General features: G+C 40.8%; 2 protein-coding genes across 3 annotated transcripts; one reads left to right on the top strand and one right to left on the bottom strand.

Moving 5' to 3' along the window:
* Positions 1–3,110: 3,110 nt before the first annotated feature.
* On the top strand, positions 3,111–5,743 carry gadd45aa (growth arrest and DNA-damage-inducible, alpha, a). Of its 2 annotated transcripts, XM_027031111.2 has the most exons (4): positions 3,111–3,344; positions 3,947–4,048; positions 4,195–4,411; positions 4,935–5,743. In XM_027031111.2, the coding sequence occupies exons 1-4, from the start codon at positions 3,304–3,306 to the stop codon at positions 5,046–5,048; spliced, it is 474 nt and encodes a 157-aa protein (XP_026886912.1). In that variant the 5' UTR covers positions 3,111–3,303; the 3' UTR covers positions 5,049–5,743. The 2 variants fall into 2 exon arrangements, with proteins under 2 accessions (XP_026886912.1, XP_035384232.1); XM_035528339.1 differs by lacking the exon at positions 3,111–3,344 and having other exon boundaries at positions 3,900–4,048.
* A 2,007-nt stretch (positions 5,744–7,750) lies between these two features.
* gng12a (guanine nucleotide binding protein (G protein), gamma 12a) lies at positions 7,751–24,434 on the bottom strand. The gene is made up of 3 exons (XM_035528395.1): positions 24,148–24,434; positions 10,880–10,988; positions 7,751–10,698 (listed from the first exon to the last, which is right to left on the bottom strand). Exons 2-3 carry the CDS (start codon positions 10,982–10,984, stop codon positions 10,573–10,575), a joined length of 231 nt encoding a protein of 76 aa, XP_035384288.1. The 5' UTR covers positions 10,985–10,988; positions 24,148–24,434; the 3' UTR covers positions 7,751–10,572.
* Between the last annotated feature and the right edge of the window lie 332 nt (positions 24,435–24,766).

Genomic DNA, 24,766 nt, shown 5'->3' with positions numbered 1-24,766 from the left:
AATTCGAGCTAATGACCTCATTTCCCTAAGTGTCACCCATGTCAGTCAGCACTGGGGCTGCTTGTTCTGGCAAGCGTTCAACGTGGTTTCACACTCTTACAGGACACCCCACCACAGACACGTGTACACACACACACACACACACACACACGCGCACACACCTCCCCTGGAAAAAAGGGGAAAATCAATGGCTGGGGAACATGACAAGGCCCAGGGGCTGGCTGGGCATGTGCATGCGCCTCTGTCGTGGTTTTTCATCTCCCTGCTGACCTCCACTCTAAACAGCGGCAATATACCAGGCAGGGGCAGGCTTTGGTGCGAAGCAGGATGGCAAGCGTCCTACACGCCCCAGTCCCATGGCCGTACCTTGCGCCAGCCCCATGCTGACCAGAGTGGATAGGGCGATGCAGGGCGTGCTGTGAGACATAAGCAAGACATGTCATGTCCCCTCTCTAATCTTCATCTCGCTCCTCTTCTGTCCAGGTCTGCCTTCCTCCACACCTTCCAAAATAATTCCTTCAATTGGAAAAAGGGGCCCTCGGGCCATGCAAGGGCTCTGGTCCCTGCTTTCTGACTGGATAATTGACTCCCTTCACTGGGTAATTCATCGCTTGCATATGCTGGATAATACATCAGCAGGCAGAAAGCTGCAGCTGACGTCCCAACCTTGTCCCGCAACCCTATCCCCACTGCAGCCACACACACACACTCACACACTCATACCCCCTCCCAGTAAAGAGCCAGGAGCCCGGAGTGAATTGGAGAGGGAAAGAAGTGGCAGGGGAAAAATGAGATGATAGATGGACTGCATTGTAGCATTATGAATGAATTATGCCGGCCAAATACCTTGAGCAGTGCGCTCTGTCAGCTGGTATCTATACTAATCTAGGAGGAAATATGACTTTTTCCATATTAAAGAGTGTGGCACAGAACATATCAGGGACTTAATTGAGCAATTGGTCTATTACAGAAACATATTTTAGCTGGCATTCCTTAGCAGTTTCCATTTGTCAACCATACTGTATGCATACTTACTACTGTACATATCACCTACATAACTATACTCAGGTGAAAAATACTAAACTCTAGAAGAATTGAGCATAACTGGAGTCTAGTATTGGAAGGAAAAAAAAACAAAAAAACCCACCAAAGCCAGCGTGAGATACTTGAAATTTAAAATGCAAAACCGAATATTTTGAGCTGTGTAAACAATCAACTCCTCCAAGTATTTGTAATATTTTAATAACTATTAGTATTTTATTATAATTTCCTGTCAAAGAAAATATTGCTATTTTTTGCTATTGCTATATAAATGTTTGATTAAATGTTGGAAAATAATTGCATGTAGAGCTTAATTGCATGTATACCTTCATAAGGCTTCTTCAAGAGAATTAAGAGATTTTTTCTTACTATTTATATTTGCTTACAAAGTCAATTAATCATTGTTTATACCAAATTAAAAGTAATCAATTCTATAATTCCTTTTAAGCCTTTCCAGTTTCTATTAATATTACGATTTACAAAACGTTTCACTTTGTGCGTATCTTTTTTATTTTCCAGTGGAACACAAACTTTGTGAACACATTTTTTACATATACAGGACCTAAGTAATAGTAGCTTTCATTATTGATGTACATTTTCAGATGATGTGATTATGCAACTGCTTCTACTTGGCTAATCACGTCAGCCGGTATTTTGTAAATCTGGTGAGCTCCGTTTATCTGCAGATACAGCCTGTTAAGCAGCTCTTCGACCTTTCATTCTCAGACTGATTTCAAATTGCGTTACTGCAGTTTTTTAATAAAGCTCTGACGCCCCCTAGTGTATGACAGAAAAACGTTCGTTGCAGAATCTATGCTTTGGTTCTCAAACTATGTTCTTATCAGTAATCACTACAGCTTAAACAATGTTTTAGTTAAGACTATAGTGTCACAATAAACCTATAGCTCAAGTGTAGACTGTATGACATAGGCCTACACATTTATGGCATTTAGCTGATGCTTTTATTCCGAGCACTTACAATTATGACTGAGTACAACTTGAGCAATTGAAGGTAAAGGGCCTTGCTCAGGGGCCCAACAGTGGGTACTTGGCAGTGGTGCAACTTGAACTGGCAACCTACCCATTACAAGTCAATTACCTTAACCACTGAGCTACCACTGCCCTATATAGCTATGACAGGCCTACACATGATATACTATTCAGAACTGAATTTTGAACGAATTTGCAACTATTATTGTACACATCTTTTAGTAAGCAAATCATCTTTAGTCATCAAAAAGGCACGCCATGTAACTCAATCATACTTTGCCTCTGGTATAGTTAACTAGATATATGTAGGCTAGTCCAGTGTATATGTACCTGCTAGTGATCGTTTCTATGGCATGACAGATGGTTCTAGTGAAATTATTCACCAGTAGTACAATGGTTTGGATAGATATTTTCACTAATAGCAGAGCTACAGGTTTGGAAATTTTGGACATTGGTAAAACTTCTGTTGGCCTCGAGGTGTCACTCTTTCATGGAATGTTAAAAGACCCAGATTTAAACTACTATGGTAAATGCTGCAAGATTTTACATGCTAACCTACTGATAATTGACTCATCAACAATAACCACGCAGTGATCTGCTGGAGAGACGCTTAGGGTAGGCTACAAATGACATAATAAAATTTTACGAGGATGTGGATAACTCAGCGCAAATCTTAAACTTGCATTTGCTAAACTCCAGTAAGGGTGGTCTCGACTAAGATGGTAATCTTTTTTTTTTTTTACTGACTGAAATTGTTCAGCTTTTGTTCGTTTTAACTTCTTCAGCGCGTCAGACTATTAGTCTATATTAGTCTATAGTAATAATTATACAGTGTATTAGTAAAATGTTCATGAATGTAGTATTTTATATTCTACTGGACATATATTTATGTACATTTTTAAAAAGTGGGTAAATTTTTAAAAAGTGGGCAAAGATTCTGAATAATCTCGACTGACACGATACTAACCACGCCTACAACACCATGACGAACCAATAAAACGTCATTTTTTGTAGTGATATCCATTCAGAGCCTAGTTTGTTTACCCTAGTTAGCATACATCCAATGAGGAGTAACCACTAGGGTTGTGACAGTGTTGACTTGTTGCCAGGAGAACTTAATCTTATTTACTTGCTGCAAGGTATCGCATAGATTCAACTGGCGACAGTGACATATAGCGTGCTGTCTACCTTGCTAGGACGAAGAGAAGCTCGTAACCAATTCAGCATTTTGTAGCAAAGTAATTTCAAACCGTACTGGATTTTATAAGCAGCATGACTTTTGAGGAGCTAAACGGAGATTGCTCTGTCGAAAGGTAAGTTTAATTGTATTGATATTTAAGGTACATGCAGTCTCTCATGAAGTGATTATGACGGGCATTGCATTCATAACTTGAGTTAAATGGGTAATTTTTTGGGTCATATTTGTTGCTAGCTACAGGTTTCGGTGTTTCTAAAAGGGACAAACTTTAGCCGCTCATTAGCTACCTGTTATCGACTACATAGCAACAGTTTCGCGTGACAGGTCGCGATAATTGAAGGTTCAGTGTGGTCACGAGACCCAGCGTGAGACTAATGCTAGTTGACTAATTTACCGGTTCCCAATTTTACATTGCTAACCAGCTCATTTTTAGTTTTTGCATTGTATTGGAACTCTTTGTAAATCGGATCGAGCTTGTCTTATTAAAAACATCAATAAGTAAAACATGCATTTATGTAATTACAGAAGTAATTAAAATAAGTTGTAGCTACATTAGCGAACGAGTTAGGTTACCTCTACGTTTTAGTAGCTACATACAGCAGCAATTTGGTATACAACCTAGGTAATAAACAAGCTAGTTCGCTCGCTAGCTAGCGAGTGTTAACAGGTTATGACACCTGCTACCCTCATACTGACATGTTCCTCGTCAAATTTCAGGATGGATTCGGTGTCTAAAGCACTTGAGGAGGTCCTCAGTTCGGCATTGCTCCAAGGGTGCATTACAGTTGGAGTGTACGAAGCTGCAAAATCGCTGAATGTGTAAGTAACTGCCTATCAGCTAAAACTTCTTTCATGAAGTTGTTTAAATAGTTCTTGCGAACAGATTGATGTGTACCTAGCCAATGCTAGTTAGTTAACTTTGTAACTAATGTTCAGAGTTCGATTCTCTTTTTCTCTATGCACAGAGACCCTGACAACGTTGTGCTTTGCATCCTCGCCACCGATGACGAGGACGTCAAAGATGTTGCCCTCCAGATCCACTTCACCTTGATCCAGGCTTTCTGCTGTGAGAATGACATCAACATTCTGCGAGTAAACACCACGAGGCGCTTGGCCGAGATTCTCGGTGGTGGAGGGAAACAAGGAGGGGAGCAAATGGATTTCCATTGCGTCTTGGTTACTGTAAGTAGCCATAAAATAACAGTCCACACAAGACAATTTCAGTACAGTGAAGCAAACTTCAATGACAAATGTTTGATAATACCCAGATGAAAGCAGAAGAATGAAACTGGAAAATATTGGGCATGTTGGGTGAACTGCATGAAGTCTTAATCGACTTGCCCAAACATGCCCTAGACCAAACTGCCAGTGCTACGCTTACTCACATGTGGCCTGCATTATGGACCAAATGCAAATTATACCCTCCCACAGCAATGAAAATATTTAACATTTATAATGCACTTAAGTGTAATTTGCTTTTTATATTCTTGTTGTGCTAAACTCATTTGCACACCTCAATGACATACAAACCTTTTTAAAGTTTTATGTACAAGATGGGTTTGAATTCCCAGTTAAATTCAGTTGAACTCTTAGGGTGTAACTGAGAATGAAACTTTGCTATACGTAGCAGGTATCTAGTTCTACAAAAACTAGTGCTATTTGATTCCAATATATGCTTAACAGTCTCATTTTCTACCCCCACCAGAGCCCACGTACATCTACGGGAAAGAGCCAAGCACTGTGGACAGTGAATCACTTTTGCCAAGAGAGCCGATGCATGGACCAGTGGGTACCCATTATTAACCTTCCAGAACGATGAAGAAAGTTAAGCCCGATAAGAGAACACTGTGGGGGGCAAAATATAAAAACATAAGAAAACATAGAAATGCACTAAGAAGGATCTGCCCCAGTGCAGATCTAGGTACCTGAGCACTGCATGGCTTGGAGGAAGGGAGTCTGTCTCCAGCAAACTGTGAAGGTGATTCAGCAAGTTTTTGTTTTTGCTTTCAAGCCTGTGAGGAGATGGTAAAACATTGGGGACAGTGGACTCAAGAAAAACAGTGATTACTGAAAGGAATCATGAACTCAGGTGAACGCCATAGCTCCCTAAGAATGATTTTTGTCTGAGGAAGCATCATCCGACATTTCTGTTTAGGGTAAAACCCGTGATCCCACCTCTGAGAGAGGACAGGGCTGCTGGAAGCAAAAGCCTTTTGGAAATTGCTGTTCTGTTTTTCTCACAACTCTTACTGTTCATTTGAAGTGTTGCTAATGTTGTATTATTATTGTTCAACTATTTATAAAAAGGGAAGAGCTACCAAACATGTAAAGAGAAGGAACTTTACTTCCACACTTTCCCATATAAGTTGTTTTTATAATTGTTCATTTTATAGTCTTTAATATTATATCCTTATATTAATTTAAAAGGTGTATTTATATTAACTTTTTATACTTTATACCAATGCACCTATGATGTGTTTTTGATGCAATAAAGTATATTTTGGAAACTGCAAATGGTAGCGATGCAGTTTACTCTATTGCTGGAACTGCAGAGAGGGGAGTGGGTCCATCCTGAAAACTCCCCCCCCCCCCCCCCCCCCGCTCCCTTTAGATGATGGGTATCACTCTGGCTACTGTGACCTTGGTAACTCCTCGTTGCTGACAACCTCCCCCAGCCTCTTTATTCTGCTTTGGTCAGCATGACTAGGCTCATTTCTACAGGTTGCCTTTTTAGTCTTAGTAGCCTGCTTAGTTCCCAGTAACTATATTGCCTTTGTCTTGTGATCATATATATGTACCTCAACAAATGTAAGGTCTGCTCCTGTTAACCTTTAGCACCAAAGGTGTGGCTGTGATTGCATGACTGTGAGTCATCAGGCCTGGCTTACAGAGAGAACATGAGAGATTGCTCATGCAACCTCTTCTGCATATGAATCTGATGCAGGCAGGGTTTGGGTAGTGATGTCACAACTGATGAAAAAGGAGGCAATCCCCTATCTGGGAGCAGAGTCATGATCATGAGATGGTCACATTTGTACAGACTAACCTAGCTGATATTATTCTTGGACTTGGTACCGGTGGTTGGAGTAAGAAACATGCACTTGGACTAAGTGGCATTGCTTATATTTTATAGTAGTAAGCATTGCCTCATGCCACTGTGATTAGTCTCTTAGAACTTTCTCTACCTAAATTAAACTTGTCTTCATATAAATGAGGTTGTGTTTATGTTGAACTGGTGTCAGACCCCCCTCCATGTTATCACAAAACCAGTTTCAGGGTAGCCATTTAGGAAGCCAAAACTCTGCTTAACAGAAAAATCCAGGTTCTGAGGTCATTCGTGTCTTTTCAAAAGGCTATTTTTAGAACATAAAACACAAGAGAAGACAGGTGATGCAGGAGGAGCATTGTTATGACTTTTGGTTCACTGTGTACTGGACTAGTTTTTAAGTGCAGTGTGTTCCACACCCTTCACTTGCTCTCCATGGTTAAATATTTCCACGCATTCCATTGCATGTTTCATTCCTGGCTGTAACTCTAGGAATGCAGTCAGTAAGCCATCCTTTTAACATCCTTTAATGTTGTGTTTTTCATTATTAGAATGCTCAATGAAAGATAAATGGGTGTATTCTTAAAAGTACTTTTTCAGTGCATCCTGAGAGTTGACTAATATAATGTATCTTTGGCATATGCATAAGAAAATGTTCTTTAAAAAGCTTTCCCTTGACCATAGGCAATCCATTTTGGGCCCTTTGGCCTCTAGTATTTCATAATCTGTTCATAAAAAGTGATACTGAACTTGTTAATGACTGCAGGGTTGTGGTGTCAGCTAGGGCCGTTTGCAGGAGAGGGGCTCAAGGAGCATGAAGGGAAGCGCATGCCGGGATCAGCAATGTCCTATATGCCTCCGTATCAGCACATTCCATGCCACTGAGTACCATCATCATCATGTCAGTTATCATCATTCAGACTTAAAACACCTCCACCCTAATGCATGTCATGCTCCAAAGCCCATGCGCCACAAAGCCATGGACAGCTGTAAGCAGGGTATATTTTAAATACTTCATCTTAGTTTGATAGGCTGGGGTTTGAAAGGATACATAATTTGGTTTATTAACAGTTTCATTATATTTGTGAAATTTAGCTGTAACTAAACTTCTGCATTCATGGACTTGTGTGTAATTGATTGGCATGGATATCTTTTTTAACATAGTGATGCATATTACAAAAATGAATAGGCTTCAAAGCCTGTAGTCTTCAAGGACATAATTGTATAAACCAGGCATTTTTCTTCTCTCAGAGAATGAGGTGGTGAGAAGAATTAAACAACCAAACACTCATATTGTGCTGTATATTTTATGGTAAAACCCATCCTATTGTTTAGCACTAAACACGAGCACTAGACCCAGTCCCATGACCTACTAGCAACAGTCATAATTTACTTTGTGTTGGTGACACACAGTGCAGGTCCCTTCATTAAGATACCATCTAACTGGAAGTTAAATGAAGGACTCGGAGTTCCAGTGAATGTTAAACTTTTTAGACATTTTAATAAAATTATTTATGAAACAGTTTTGAGAGGGTGGGGTTGTGTAGGCAGAATTATACAGGCATGCAGTACATGTTTCAGAGCTGCATAGGTCACAGTGACCGAGATATGAATAGTCAAGTGAAATACTGCACGTCAAGATCTATCCCAAGCCTCCATAATGTAAATCTACTGCCTGACTCCATGGCTTTTCTCCAGAGCTAGATTCAGTTTTCATTCTTTTATTTAACAGATATAACAAAAATCATCTTTTATTAAGAATAGGGAAAGGATGAGGCCTAGACTAGCATAGGTGTTTAAATAATAATGATAATACAAATAAAAATTAAGACACAAATGTTTGATCTGGTTAATATATTGTTCATAATATCAACCCAACAAATTCAAATGCTTGGCAAAGAGATTGAAACATACAGTTTTATATATTGTATTTGCAAAACCAGAGTGATCAATAATCGATAATCAAGTCATTCACATGCAGGGTTAAACACACATTGGGTAAACTGTTCATGCTCAAGCACACAGGTCTCATAACAAATTCATTGAGTTCATTAGAAATGTTATTTTCTTGTCTCTGACACAGGTTGTTCTGCTCGAGGCATCTCTTATATGGAAAGACTCTATTATATGGAAACATATAATAAAATACCCAGTTGGTGACTAAATGCATATTTTGTTTCCCCTACTCCTGCTTCACAGCCATGACATGTGTCAGTGCCTGTTATTTGGTCATATTTAGCTTTGGAGTGATTCATAGGAGACTTTTTTCTGTGCTACTGCCTCAGGACGATGGCATGTCCTCAGCTGTGGAGCTGTGGCTTTCATTAAGCCCAAACAAAGCCAGCTCTGTCCTGTAGAGAGTATATGTTATGTTATCTATACCAGAGTATATGGAAGTCTATGCTACACTGCAAGTTATGGAAAGCAAACACTGATAGTAGAAGTGTTTACTTTTAGGAAGCCCCGCAGCCCAACAAAGGAAGCATTGATGCCATGCATTTGTGATTCGCTTCTGCAGGTCAGTGGGTCAAAGGTGTCGTTTCTGTAGGCTTGTAAAAGTGCAGTCTACTTGGTGACATCACACAGCTTCAGGTACGAGGTTGAGAGCAACTGCTAATCTTAGTTCCGCTCGGCCCAAACTAAAGATGGCTTAATGAGGAATATAAGCAACGCATGCAAGGTTGATCCAGGTCTCCATCTAGTCTATTTAGACTCCCAGCCAGACCACATATTTATTATTTCTGACCAGCTCCTGATGCTACGTCTGACCCTGAGGTGATCAGATTTTGCAGGCCTTACTTACTCAACCAGATGTCCAGGAGCTGGAGGCGTGCAGGAGCTGGAACAGATCAAATACCTAGACTGGGTGGGGGTGCCAGAGGACTGCACTGAGAGCAGGTTTTGTTGGGCACATAAATTTAAAAATTCAGAGAAAGGCACTGTGTTGCCTTAACACTGAAACACTGACAGAATCATTGAAGAGTGATGCCTAATGAAGTCACTGTTCCAATGAAGAATCTAATGCGTGTCACTGGTCATTAAATGTTCCATGGACACAAATCAAGAACACCGCTGCATGATGTCAATAAGAGGTAGGGAAAATAATTATGACCTTGAAAAAAAAAAAACAACTGAAAGTTGACAAAACAGTAACAAAAATAACAGTATTGATTCAGATTTATACTGATTTTTATTAGTTGACCCAGACCTTTTGATGCATAAACACTGCCTAATTTGTAGAAATGACAAAAGGCAATGTCAGTATCCATGCACTATGTACGGATGGAGGGATTATATATGACTTGTTCCAATTAGCCAATAGCAACCAGTTCTAAACTGTCTGGAATCAAGGGACCTGTGGTGTGGCTGAGCAAGGCATAACATTGCTGTTATTTCCCATAGGATTCAACAAACCCATATTATCCTAACTCTCCCCTAATAGGGTGATTAACTTATATCCTATGTGTCCTTTAAGATCAAAATTTCTTTTTCAAGAGACACTTGTGACCCAAGTACTTCAGTCCATAATAAAACAAGTCCACTTTAATATTGAAACAATCCTCCAAATTTTCTTACAACAAAATCAATGGAACTAAATCCCCTTGCTATAAAGATAATTGATAAAGTACTAGCACAGCACACAATTAACCAGCATAAAGCAAATATGTCAAGACCTTCTTTAAACCTCTTTTTTATATATTACATTTTTATTCATTTAATCACTTTTTCACTTGCATTCTATAGTTCTTTGGGGATGGAAAAGGACAGGTACAAGAAATACACATTTCATTCTAATCAATCTAAAACAGCAGAAAGAACCCCATACACCCCCCACAAACTACTGGTTTAACTTGCTTTAGATTTTTCTGGGGATTTCTGACAGCAGCTACAACATTAGGGAAGGTTACATCAGTTTCATTATTCTCACCCTCTCAGTGTGTCATCAAGTGTGTAACTTGCTTATACCAACTTCCCTACATAAACCACAAAGGAACTGACTAATGGCACACTTCAGTGGAAAACCGTAATTTAACACTTTTTACTGGAGTTATACGTTCATTCTCCGGAATTCTTTCAGTTCGGTCTGAAAAATGCAAGATATACTATAAGAAAAGATGCATCATATGCACAGCAATGCCAATCTTTCTCCTAGGTGACCAGTGATTAGTACTGATGGACACTGATTTACAGTGTTGAAATGCAGTCTACAATTTGCTGCACAGGTTTAGCTAGATCTGGACTTAAGGCAGTGTTGAGTGGGATTAATTAAATAACAGGAGGGGCTGAGGTATGCCCACTACAATATAGTGCAGGGCTTTTTGTCCTTGAAGGGGTTTTCTGAAGCAGGGATACCCATCAGTAACGGGTCCTGCTTGGCGTGTTCTCCACAGTAGCGCATGAGGTCCGCTGAAGCCTTGGATACCTGAAGGAGCAGAGCAGTGCAGAGAGAAGGGGCGAGCCAGCATTAACAGCAGTGTGCAGGGTTCACTCTTTCACCTTGCACTATTTGCATTGAAACCAAGTTGCTCTTGGATTTCAGCTTGTTTCTCTTTTAAAAGAATGGGTGACAGGGATTTGCAGGAGCAAAATGTGGCATCACACACCTTTATCCTTTCGATGCTGGCTTCGACTCGGAGCTGCTGTACCATCCGCCTTGCATTGGCCATGTTGGTTGAGCTTGACATCTTAGAAGACATTTTCAGCAACATAAAACTGGGGGAGACACCACAGACACGCACGTACACACGAACACACACACACACACAAACAGTGACTTCTCCTCGAATCTGAATTAAAGTTTTCATGGATTTGCAGGGTGTGGCAGATGACATCTCACTTCAGTGACACATGCTGCCAGTCTGCATCCTGTCTCTGTGCATTAGAGAACAGGATATCTCTGATGCAGTGGAGGAGCTTGTGTTGCAGCTGGTACTTTGACAAGTGTCCATGGTTCAGATCCCTCAGTCTGGTAGGCAGAGCGAGACCAGTAACAAAGAAGGAAGACCACAAATCTTACCTTCAGGATTTAGCTGCAGGAAACTAGCCACAGTATTAGAATGGTCTTTAGCAAATTCTAAAGCAGAGAGATAACTCACGACTGTTATTTTACTTGATGAAATGTATTGGAATTGAATTATGCTTTTTTTTTTTTAACATTACTTTTTGTGTTTTGTGTGATTCTTGCAACTCTCCCCCACAAAGCTTTGTTGGAGGCAAGACACACAACTCCTTCTGTGCATAAATCATTATTTGCTGAGAGTGCAAGAATCAGCATTTTACAGCAGTAATCACATCATTCTTTTTTTGTGGGACCAAACGAAGTAATGGGGGGGGGGGGTTGATGAAAGTAACATTACCAATAATACTCTTATACCATACATTACCCAGACACCTGCCACAACATTGGGAACATTTGCATTTTTTTACAGATATACTAATAGGATATCTGAAGTGGGCAGCTTCTTCCCCTTTAACTCAAATCTTACTGGACCTGTTGTAAACAAGTGAGAAGTACATAATCTAAATGTGACTCCCCCCCCCCACCTTCCTTTCACCTTTGTTGAAGAGTGGGTCAAGGGAAAAGGAAGAATGAAGGTGCTAGGTCTCGCACTGACAAAAACACAGACTGTGTGACACTTCTTTGCAGGAAAGGTTATGTAAAATGATTTTGATTCCAGTCACCAGACAAAAAGAAGGAAGAGTGCTCAGCTGACAGTACAAGAGGAGCAGAGAAGGATTCAAAGAGGGTCTTGCCCTTGGAAACGCACTGTAGATAAACCAGAACAACTGAGAGAGAGGTATTAGCCATAGAAAGTAAATGACAGTGCCTGTCTTCTTTACTGTGAAACTGACAGTGCTAAAACAGGCACCGCATTCTGGCTTTCTTGACTAAAATCCAAGAGAGTAAAGTATTGTTCCTATTGGTGGAGCGTGTGTGTGTGTGTGTGTGTGTGTGTGTGTATAAGGCGGGGGTGTTGTTTTTTTTCTGCCTACATTTTGTACTCTCACATAGTGGATGGAAGAACCCAAACAGAACACCTGGATGAAAATCATCTTTAGTGTTCACTGAAATGGGGGACAGACTGGTGGCTCCAAACACAAAACAGCACAGTGGCTCAGAACAGTGCCAGCATTTACTGTAAACCCTCACTGGGTGTTGCTTTATCATATTCCAAGTGATTAAAACTAATGACAAAAGTGTTGCTCTGAGGACAAAACTGCATACTTAGCCAGTTCTATAGCATTAATTTATATTGTCTTCTAATTAGCTGAACTACCTGTACTAAGTCATAAAATAAGATGTTGGTAATACAATGAAAAAAGGCACTAGCTTTGAATAATCATGATTTAGCATAACATGGTGTATTGGTTGGTTGGACTAGGCCCTTAAAACCAGCACATTTAGGAAACCAGCTTTTGAAAGGTGCATTTCAGTTTGAAAGAGAACAGACTGCAGTTGCAGTGGTCAGCAGTTGGATTTCTATTTAACAATGATCCACAAAGCATGCCAAAGCTTGCTGCTCGAGTGCCATTCCACCTAAAGAACGTGAACACTTAGCAGGAATGAGAAGATCCCAGGGTATTCCAATCACACTGAATAACTATGATACATATTTGACTTGAGGAAAAAGCGTTAGAGGGAGAATGGAGTACCGATTCATCACTGCAAATTTTACTTGCTGTTAACAGGTATGTGAAGTCACCGGACAAAAAGAAGGAAGAGTGCTCAGCTGACAGTACAAGAGGAACAGAGAAGGATTCAAAGAGGCTCTTGCCCTTGGAAACGCACTGTAGATAAACCAGAACAACTGAGAGAGAGGTATTAGCCATAGAAAGTAAATGACAGTGCCTGTCTTCTTTACTGTGAAACTGACAGTGCTAAAACAGGCACCGCATTCTGGCTTTGATGATTAAAATCCAAGAGAGTAAAGTATTGTTCCTATTGGCGGAGCGTGTGTGTGTGTATGGTGCCGGGGTGTTGTCTATTCATACATTTTGTAGTCTTACAGAGTGATTCATCATTGCAAATTTTACTTGCTGTTATCAGGTATGTGAAGTATAGCGACATCTATAGGGAATTTGGGGGAACTGGTGTCATATTAAATACTAAAAGGTAAACTGAGTACATTTTATTTATATATATGCAAACAACAATATTGACAAAAAATAAAATGATCTTACTACACTCACATATAGTCCAAAAGTGCCCATAACAGAATTAACTCTGAGTAATGACTTTTTGAATTTCAATAATGCACTGAGGGATGAACGAATGTTAGAACAAACCATATTTGTAAAGTGCAATGTGTATAGATTCAGCAATATGGAAGGTCCATTTGTTTTGTGCCAGCAGTACCCTGGGGGAGCGCCGAGTTGCTTCTGCTGCAGCAGAGAAGTGGGGACGTCCATGCACATTGCTCGCAATGTAACTTAGTCCAGCATCATAGATAAACATATAGCTAGAAATTACATGAAATGTTCTGGGAAAAGAAAAAATAATTAATTTAAAACAATAACAACAACAACCACCACCACCACCACCACCACCACCACCACCCAACCCAAAAGGCCTTGTGGGAAAGCTAGCCTGACTTGCTCTGGTTCTGACTTGTCGGAGAAAAACGATGCCTGCATATTCCAAATTATTCCAAAGGATAGACTCTTTTATTGCTCCCCTAACAGTGTTACAGTAAGCACTGTCCAAAAACAAACTTGTTTTTAGAAATCCATTAAAAGGTATTGCAAAATATGTCCAATCATTTTTCATGCTAAATCATGCAGTTGCAGTGTGCTTTCCTGGACGGGTATATTTTGATTCGAGTTGCGTTTTTTTTGGTTTTTTTTTAGCACTTTTGGTCCAGGGACTTGTATTAACCAGTAGCAAAGATTAGGATATCTGGAGCATCCCTGGTATAAGGATTTGACCAGAGGACCTCAACATGTACACTAACCGTTGGATCGCCACCATTGATGCCTAAACGAAAAAGACAATAAATGCCTCAGTCTTTACACTGAGAAACAATAAATCTAGTTATTGTGAATAACCAGATTCAGGTACAAGTTTGATTAAGGTGTTTACATGTGTAGTAATGCCACTTATTCAAGAATATGGCATGTTTGACAGATGGGAAAGGAAGTGGAATAGGGAAGTGGGCAGAAAAGGAAGCATACTGGAGGGAAATGCTGCAACTCCTACTGCGTTTAATTTGTTCTGTGTACAGTGGTGTACATAGAACACCTTAATGCAAGACATTATTCCCTTCAGTGGTGATGCAAATCAGATGATGCCGTAATGCACTTGTGCAGAGTGCAAATTATGCAGGTCTAACATTACTCCAACTTGTAGTCACCGTCATTTGCAGTCCATGGTTTATTTGGTGAAATATCTGTTTCCAGGTCAGATGCATGTGACATGAATTATGACCTTTTAATGCTTGCACAGTATGAAAACAAATCCATACAAGGTGTATACATGCCACTAAAAACTGAAACTAGGTTATGCTTATAGCAAGTTTAACCTTAATTTCATCAAGATTACCCAATTCAACAAGTAGAATATTGCCTTAATTAGGTTCAATTATTTAAACATGAATGTAAATGCCCCGAATGATTATAAAGTAACCTTTTTTCTCCTTTAATTCAATTGTATAAAATTACAAATGTAAAATGTAAAAGAATTTCCAAGTAATGGTTGGTCTCTAAACAGCTATCGGAAATGTTAATCTAAAACAAATGACACACATCTGTCTAATACTTCTCTAAACCACTGCTGTACAGGCACAGATGAGAACAAATGAGACTCAAACTTGACTGCATTGACAACTACCATTCTCAGCTGAAAACTGCATATAGCACCTTAATGCATCAAGTGCATACAATGCACTATGGGGCATTCAGCCTGCTGTGCCACTCTGAACAAAGTCTTGCACAGCCAGAGTGATGTCATGCCCTTTTCCCAGCAGTTCCCTGAGCCGGAAGGGGTGCGTTCAGACGGGAGCATGGTGGTGGTGGTGGTAGTCGTCCGGGGGGGAGCCCTCCGAGCGGGGGTCCATCTGCACAGAACAACAAGGGGCAATGGCTACCATAATGGGCCATTATCAGTCAGCACCCTGGCCCTAAACAAACAGCAGCTCCTGGAGAGAATATCCCACGTACGTCAGCACACACGCATGCTGCCACGGCCGGAGTGTTTAAAATACTCCTCTGACACAAATGCTATTGTAGTGAAGGAAGAAAAAGAGAGAGGCAGAGCAACTGCAGAACAATCCCAAGCACCACATGAAAATGCAAACACTCAGGCAGAGTGCAAGAAGGAAGACCAGTGTTTGCATTGGTTTACTTATCTCTGCATAATTGTAGGAATTGGAAATAATTATTTATAAGCTTTTCACCTTTGAACATTGTTCTTTTGCAAACACATATGTTTAGCTCTTATGTATTAAATCTTATGTAGTTCGTATTTATTTACTAGTATTTTTTGTCTGTTTTGTCTGTTTTGTCCTTTGCAAAATTCACAGTCTACAGTTTAATGTAAAATGTAAAATACGCATCAGCACGCAATGTAGCATTTACGCTGCAACACTTGGTCAGCGTCAGCACTCCAAAAATTATAAAATACAGCTCCAGTTTGAATGACCATTTTTCCGTTTACATAGCACCCTAGCAACCGTCACGGTAAAAAGGACCATTGTTACTTGCAATCAATATTATCTTAAATCTCACTAACCCACTGATTTGTAGACTCGTGGAGCACTTAAAGGTCAGATGTAAGCAAAAATTACAGGAATAAAACGGGTGTAGTGAACATGAGGCCCGTGAGCGTTGGTTAGAAGTTGACTTTCTGTAGCCACTATGCTGTTTATCCTACATACTTTGTACTGCTTTGGCAAAAGCGTTTCTTGACGCTCATGTCAATAAAGCATCGAATGAAGCAATAACAGGAGCGCAGCTGTGAGCGTGTGAGCCCGAGGCCAGCCCAGCCAAGGCTAAAGACATGCAGTAAAACTCTTAACTATTGTGCGCTGTGTGTGTCACCCACCTCTAAATACCCCCATTCATCCCACCAGCGAAGCAATGTGCGACTATTCAACTCAAAACAACAATCTCCCTCTGCCAGTCCTCAGCTCTTACAACCTTAAAAACAAAGTGTTCATTTAGAAACTTCGGCCGAGTAGCATGGCCACATATCACTTCATCAGAGTATATGGCACCCTCCAAGGTTAAAAGTCCATGGTTAACTCCTGCCTCGCTGTATGGTGGTCTTGGGAAAACAAGCCCTCTGTTTAAGAACACAAGGTCATTAAAGCTACAGTTGTGTTTCAGTTAAACTGGGGGAGTTTGTTCTGTCCGATTAGGGTTCCCTGTAGGAAGGTTGCTGAAGGGCAAACAGGCACAGACTAAAGAAAGCGTGACTTCAGAAAATAGTTGTGCAATAGTGCATGTGCTATTGGGACAACACAGAAAGGCCCAAGTAAGGGGCAGCTTCAGAAGTGTGGGTTCTGAGAGCATAGTCATCATATGTGGTTTCACATCTTAAAGGGCACTTATGGAGTTTGCTAGAAAGGTTCCAATGACAAAAACTGCAGCAATTTATGATCAAGAAAGAAAGTAAAACAAACAAACAAACAAAACTCATGTAGGTTATGCGGCCCACCTTTAAATCAGAAATATTGCTACAGACACCAGCAGTCTCTAATGACCATACAAATGCTATTCAGTGAGCCTTATTCACCATTCAAAAGTGCATAAGCGGGCACGTTAGGTCTATCTAAAGGGCAATGGGACAGCAGAAAGGACATGATAGGGTTTAGGGTGAGGGGGAGTGAAGGGGTTCAGATGATTGTTAAAATGCAGCAGCATACACCACAGCGCGATGAGATGATGGAAGGTGTAGCAAAGAGAACGCATCTGCTTCTCCTCAACAACGGAATATCAGGCATTACATGTTCTAGCGCTGAAAGCTTGTAACGATGAGAATGTCAAGTTGACCACGAAAAGAACAATGCATGGGACCCACTCCCGAGCACCTCCCCTACCCGATCCCACAACACATGAGCGGATGTGCCACTCAACAGATCAAAGGCTGTTTCCATCCACTCTATGTCTAATGTCCCAGTTCATATGACTACACAAAAGGCATTCTGAAGTCACACTGCCAGTCACAGAGTGTGAGGAGCACTGCACAAACGTCCTTTTGCCATCTTGCTGGCACCATAAATAAGCGTGCAAATCCTGCAGGAGATTTAGTACAAGATAAGAGCACACTGGCCTGAAGGCACTGCCCCAAGCATACTCGGCCCGCCAGTTCAAGGACATGCAGTGTGTGTGTGAGACACTGTGGGTAGGAGGAGCCAAGACAGAGCATGTGATTGGGCAGGGGGGGATCCAAGGCATGTGTGACACTGTGGGTAGGAGGAGCCAAGACAGAGCATGTGATTGGGCAGGGGGGGATCCAAGGCAGAGCATGTCACTGAGGGAAGAGTTGAGGCAGAGCAAGTGATAGGGGAGGAGGAGCTAAAGCAAAGCATGCAGTGCAGAGGAGGAGTAGCCAAGGCAGTGTGTGTGACGGGAAGAGCCGAGGCAGAGCAAGAGGAAGAAACAAAAAGCAAGGCATACTGGAAAATAACGCTCCAATTTTTTTATTTTATTTATTTTTTTTTAAATCAGACTCTTAGATAAACACCTGGCTGCAACCCAGGTGGTTTCAGTGTGCACCTGCTGAATAATGGCTTGGAAAAACCCACAGGCCTTCCCCAAACATCTGGGGGAACTATATGTCTAATTCATGTATAACCTTTAACAAACTGCAAAAACCACAGTGATTTATGTGGTGGAAATCATCTGCAGCATTAAAAATCTTGTGGGTAAACAGTGGTGTTTTAGAACTGTGCAGTTCCTTATGCAACTTAACAATGAATCTGAAATGGTAGTGTATTTATTGGACATGAAATAATCACTTGCTGTAGCATTATTAGTGCATAAAAACATGGACAATTATGGAGGATCTCACTCAATTGTTATTTCACAGCTCAAATGCCATTTTAACCTAAATAGGTATGGTATGTTATACAACACAAAAACAGGAAGGTGGAAGGTGATCCATACACAAAAACAGGAAGGTGACCATTATTAATGATCTAGCCTTGCTCTCCATTTGTGCTCCTAGTTACTAAATGGCAGTCAGCTGGATCCAGAATGAAAAGCCAAATGCTCGTCTTCAGTATGCATGTCAAAGCTGATTCAGAATCTGGGGCAGGGAAGTAGGAAGTGAAACTGAGGTGCTTGTTCTGACACAGAGGGGACTTGTGTGGCATGGTGGCACCTGCAGGACACCCCTTCACATCAGAGACAAGGAGGTTAAAGCGTAGGGGGCCTCTCTGTGGCTGGGGTGGGAGATTCTCTCCCTCTCCCCTTGCTCCTGTGCGCACACACGCCTTTGCGTGAGACCCCTTAATCCCTCCTCTTTACAAAATGAACACAAAAGCTTCCAGAAAATCACGGACCCGACTTTGCCCCCCCTGAGTCCTGAAGCCCTTTGTTTGAGATCTTTGCAATAACCGTGTGTACTGGCCACCAGGGACCTACTGGCTCACAATGACAACTTCTCACTTTCTCCCACAAAGACTTTCGGCGGCGGCGACGAGCCCGTTCAGACCCCGACAACCTACTTTCCCCATTTATCGGCTCACGGCGCAGACAAGACACCATTTTCCCAAGCTGTGTCTGTCCTTGCTCTCAGAGGAAGCGATACTCTCCTTGCCTGCCCAAATCCTGCTGGTGGGTGGGGAAGGAAATACAAACAAGGAAACAATGCTCATATTGGAGCGTGTTGGCGATTATGAAACATGGTAGAGTCACAGCAGGTGAGGCACACCTCAGCCGCAGCCCAGCATTGCAGAGTGAAGGTAATCACAAGAACACTCCAGGAGCAGCTGCTTAACCACTGCAAATCATGGCAAAGATTCAAATTCACATATTAATCCATTGCAATTAGACAAAATTCTTAGGTTTCTGGCATGGGAGGGTGAAGCCGGCAATTCGCCCTCAACCATTAAAGTACTCCCTGATAACCAAGCACCCTGAGCCTTTATTAAGTGTCACTCATGCCACCTGACAACCAGGCAACAGAGAGCAAGAAATGATAATGACATCCTGGCATATGCAAGCCAACCCATTTAGTGGCTGCCAGCTTCTCTCAGTGACAACAATCGAACCCTTAATGCATGCTACATTGCGTGAAAGATCTCTTTAAAAGGTGACGGAACAAATCACCTATACTCTCAACAGTCTCCCAGATTGTCCCAATCAATAAAAGACAGCCATTTAGAAGCAAACGTATCTAGTAGAAGGGTAATAACGCAACATTAATCCATCTTTTGTGCAATAACCTGTCTGCTGATGCTAGGAAGCTGAAAACCAGCCACAAACGTGAACCACAGAAAGAAAGAAAGAAAGAAGAGAGAAAAAAGAAAGAGAAAAGAAGTAAAGATGCACGCATAATGTTCCTGGCATATGCTTACATTCTGCACTGGTTCAGCCGTGTCTGACCCATGCTGAGCCACTAAGTTGGCCCAGCAAGCAGTGCAATCAGCCTCGCATTTACACTGCAGGCTATTAGTAACAGACAGAAAGTAACACTGCAAACTTTGCAACAAAAACAATGATTTGGCAGAGGCCGCACAGGAACACAGTGTTCAGATAATTTATTGTTATGTTCGGTTAAAACTGTCAAACAAATGCAAGTCATCCTAACCTTAGCTTAATGGCGCAATAACAACAAACACAAATGGTGGGTGAAGGTGAAATGCAGTCAGTCAGTGCCACCCTTTGGAACGACAGAGGAAGTGAGGGGCCACGGCTGGTGACCTGACATTTCAAAAACACCTCAGCCATGTTAGAAAAAATGGGGTCATCAATGCAACACCTCCAACTGAACCAGCGGAGAGAAACGGAGCCCAAAGAATCCAGGGTTTTTGAAAGAACAACCCACAGACAATAACTGGTAACTGGCCACTGTGAACACCCTACCCCATGCCATATTCAACAGCACACAGAGTTCACCATGTGGGTTGCCACTAGCTACGGTTAATATCTCTGCACGTGAGTCCTTCTCAAAATGAGAAGGAAAAAAAATGAAAGAGGACCATCTCCAGCAGCCATAAACATCCCTTACACATTATGTACATGCCAACACTACAGATCCATTAACACTATCCATGCCACAGACTGAGTAATATCAATAAAGACATGGCTGCAACAGGAGCAATTCCTAGCCCTCATCGTCACGTCTTATGATCTGTGCCTATTTTGAGTCATGCATGTGAAATCACAGAAAAAAAAAAGTTACATTCTTGAGACTCAACAATTCTGAGGCCACATTAATACACTTCTCACAGAGGACCAAAAACTGACTTGACACAGTTAAAATGCAACCAGTGAAAGGTAATCAGTTGGCGCCACCACTTGGAAAAAAAGTGGAAGCACAGGACTTGTGCTGTAAAACTGTACATGTGGTCATCATTGACACACCCATAATTTAACCAATGATATAATCCTTGCTTAAAGGTGGACAAAATGTCCAATAAATACTAACACTGGTAATAAGGAATGAAAGCTACTAAGGGCCAGTAAGAATTTTTCAAATTAAGCCATTCTAATGAATACATTCATATTTAAAAGGTATCAAATGTACGTGGCAGAGAAGGCAGCTGGAAACACTACAAATGCAATGATGAAAATGGACATATTGCTCATTTATTTTATCCTTTTGAAAAGACCAAAACAAAACCATTTATGTATTTGTTAAGGGCTTATGTCTGACAATACTGACAATGATTTAAACATGGATATAATCAACATCAGGACAAAGCATTTTACACACATACTAACCCTTTATACACATAAATTCTTCTAAGGATAGGCTGAGTCATTTCTAAATCTAATCTCTCAGGTCTCTTGTGGCCTCTGGTTGGCTCAGGTCTCAGGCTTACAGCACAGAAACTCACAGCCCCCTTCTTGGCTTGACAGAAGAAAATGTGTGTTAATCACACCAGGGCTTTAATAGATTTTTCAATCAAACTTGAGGTGCAGCCAAGTGTGGCTGAGGAGATAAATCCACTCCATCACACTGACAGCAGTTCAACATTAGCTCAGGCTGAAAACATCAAAGTTAGCAGGCCATGAAAGCCAGCAGTAGTATGATTTTGTATAAAGCTCACACTATCGTAAATTCAATCTCATGATTTCATCTCTAAAATGCTTCACTTTTTTTTTTGCTAGCTATCATTATAGTTGTTAATCTGTTTAACACTTAATTCAAACGAATACTGGAAACCTCACTGGGTATTGCACAGTACAAATAGAGCAACTTGCTAATTCATTAGACACTTTTAACCCAGAATCAGAGGACCCCAAGGTGGCAACTCTGGACACACTTGAGCCAGGTAGCTGAAGGCCCCTGAGAAACTTGTTCTTTCAGTCTTCTTTGTCCTGACAGTCAACGCTGGTGTATACCTTATGAAAAAGGCTCCATTTAAAACTAAAACTTCCAGGCCAAAGTCCCAGGAGTGAATCAAGCATCCCATTACAGAAAGGGTAGCATGTTTAAAAACAAAACAAAACAAACAACAACAATAAGTCAACATTCTCTAGTAGTCAGAAAAAAAGTCAAACATGACATGGTAGGATGTAATACATCATTCCATCAATGAGACAGACTTGTTCCGCTCATGTGCACACTGAAACTGTTCAGAATTCAGAGGCTTAAAGACGCAACTCTGAAACTCAAGACTACCATAGTATGAGGAGATACATGACTATGACAGGACTGAACTAGCACCATTCACACAAGGCACTGCCTGAATCACCAGCTCTCCACATGTCCAAATATGATAAATGTGATAAATATGATGAAAATAATGTGCATGTTAGCTGGATCAAACACTCCCTTCATTTAGAATTTCTCAGAAAGTGACAAGACCACCAATTTGATGGAAAGGAACTGGAGCTCGAGTTTTTGAGTCACTAAAATCTCAGTTGGGACAGAGGTGTGTCTGCATACAACCGCAGTCCCTTAACTCTGAGCCCTCATTTGATTAGGCATTTCAGTGCATGCTTTGGTCACATGCTTGTGATTTTTACACCAACCATCTTCAAAACTAAATCAAAACAGAAACATCTAAATGATGCAACCCAGCATTTTTGAACTGAACACAATGAATGTGTGGGGCATCAGTGCCAAGTGTTTTGGAACCACAACTTTCTTTTTGGACATTCAGCTGGTAAGCAGGTTAGGGGGTCATACCCCCAGGACATATTTCTTCACACTCTGCAATGACTACGCAATGCCACTTGTCAGGATCACTGGGACAGAAGTAGCCAAACGTTCACTCTCTGTAGTGAAACAAATATTTAAAAAGACTGAAACAGTTCTGAGGTCACCAGAGCCTTCAATGTAGAAAAAGTGTGATAACTAGCAAAACCTAAATGATGAAGGGATTTGAAACATGTAGTGGTTACTGACCATGACAGTAATTTTGCACTGTAAATCCTGTCTAACCTCTACTATAAAGGTGATGTTCTTAGGTTAGCTGGAAGACTCTTTTCTGTGTGAAAGAAAAAAATGTAGTGCTATCCTAGACATTAAAGGTTAAAATGACCACTTTCAAAGAATGAGAGGATGTTTCAGATTACCCTATAATTCACGCAATGCAAAACTAGATCCTGACATGTAAAAGCAATCTCTACTGGCACAAAAACTAAAGCTTATTTGTATAAATGTTACCAATATTTTAAGGGATCTATGACAACTTTAATTACGGATGTTCGCCACAATATGTTCTAAGGAACAAGCCATACAAGCCACGACACCAGATCAGACAAAACCAAATGCATTCCCGGTATTCTAAAGAAGCATCGCTGGTGTTTACTAAGCAAACAACATCTAAAAACTGCATTAGTCAGCATTAGTCCAACAACCGTCATCTAGCTGTGCTTATGCTGCCAGCTGCAAAAGTAGAAAGATGAGATGAGAAACACCTCCCTGTTTAATGAAAGGGTGTGCTTGCAGTGAGACCGAGTCTTGGCTACTAATGAGAGTGAGTAATTAACAGCAAGGCTGTATCTGTATAGTTGAGTGTGTAGGGCTCTTTAGTTTGGGGAACTAAGGGTTTGGTCCTCTGTGGGCAAGTCTGGGCACTAAATTCCACAGCCCTCATAGTAAGCTGAGCACATTTTCGATGGTATCATTACAATTTATGGGGCGTTGTTCTTTCATGTGGGATTTTGATGCAACTTGTTCATTCACGTTTTCTGATCCCACTTCATGAAGAACATCAGTACAATGACAGTTTATCAACAGTTATTTCTGCACTGTTACTATATACGAAAAGATAATCAGAATCATATTTAAAGCTACACACAATTTTGCTTAATAACGTTTTGCTGAAATTGTAAGAAAAGAAACCCTTTTTAATAGAATGCGTTTTACCACTAAAAGTACTGAGCCATAAATTGCCACTAAGAAAGCCTAAAAAAAACGTGGAATTTCGGCTGCTTCTGCAACAGTTGTAGTGAACTGTACAGCCAACTGTAGAAACTGAACCAAAAGTAAGGCTCTTTAAACTTTTCAACTTTGAGGCAAGTTGGTGTGTCTGCTGGACAATGCAAGCTAGAGGCGAAATCTACGAACATTCTCTCCTACGTGAATTGGAGCTGACTGAGACAGTTGTAAAAGAGATAAGAGTTCCAATATCGATGCTTATATTGATAAACCAGTAAACAGCCACATGTAATTACATTTCTTAAAACACTAAGAGCACACACTACTAAACTTTCAACTTTGATTCACTTAAAAAAAGAAGCTTCATTTTACCTCAGTTTCCCGAGCCTGCCGTTTCTTGACAAATCCGAAGAGACGGTAAAGACGTCTCCAAAGCTGCTCTACAGAAACTCCAAAATGACAGAAGCAAATTTTAAACAAGCTCCCTGTTGTCCAAAACTGTAATGAATTGTTTATGTGCAGGACAATAAAGTATTTTTACTTCGAGAACGACAGAGTTTATGGCGCTTCTACCGACGCTAACCAAACGCACCAGAGTAAAGAATGACGAAAACAAACGACCTTTCGCAGCCAACGAACTCCGCGTAAAACGAGCTAGTGAATGTTTTTCTTTTTCTTTCCCGCATCTCAGGCGCCCTCTTTCTGTGACCGTAGGTACAGTAATTGGTTAGATGACACGCCACTCTGACGAGTGTCGTTTCCTTTCCGCTCAGGTTTACACGGGACCTTCGAATTGGTTAATCTCAATATAACATCCACGGATTTCGATTTACGTTACAATTTTCTCTGTAACTTTATTGCTCATAATGACAAACATTATTTGTATATTTTATCACTACTTTGATTTAAAACACTGGTTACAAATGATTCTTCTTGCCTCCTCTTCCAATAATAAACCTGTTCACATCTGCAGCCGAAAATAAGAATAGAA

This window comes from Electrophorus electricus, chromosome 7 (genome assembly GCF_013358815.1).
Source record: "Electrophorus electricus isolate fEleEle1 chromosome 7, fEleEle1.pri, whole genome shotgun sequence".
Taxonomy (NCBI): domain Eukaryota; kingdom Metazoa; phylum Chordata; class Actinopteri; order Gymnotiformes; family Gymnotidae; genus Electrophorus; species Electrophorus electricus.
This window is presented reverse-complemented; position numbering and strand designations above follow the sequence as displayed.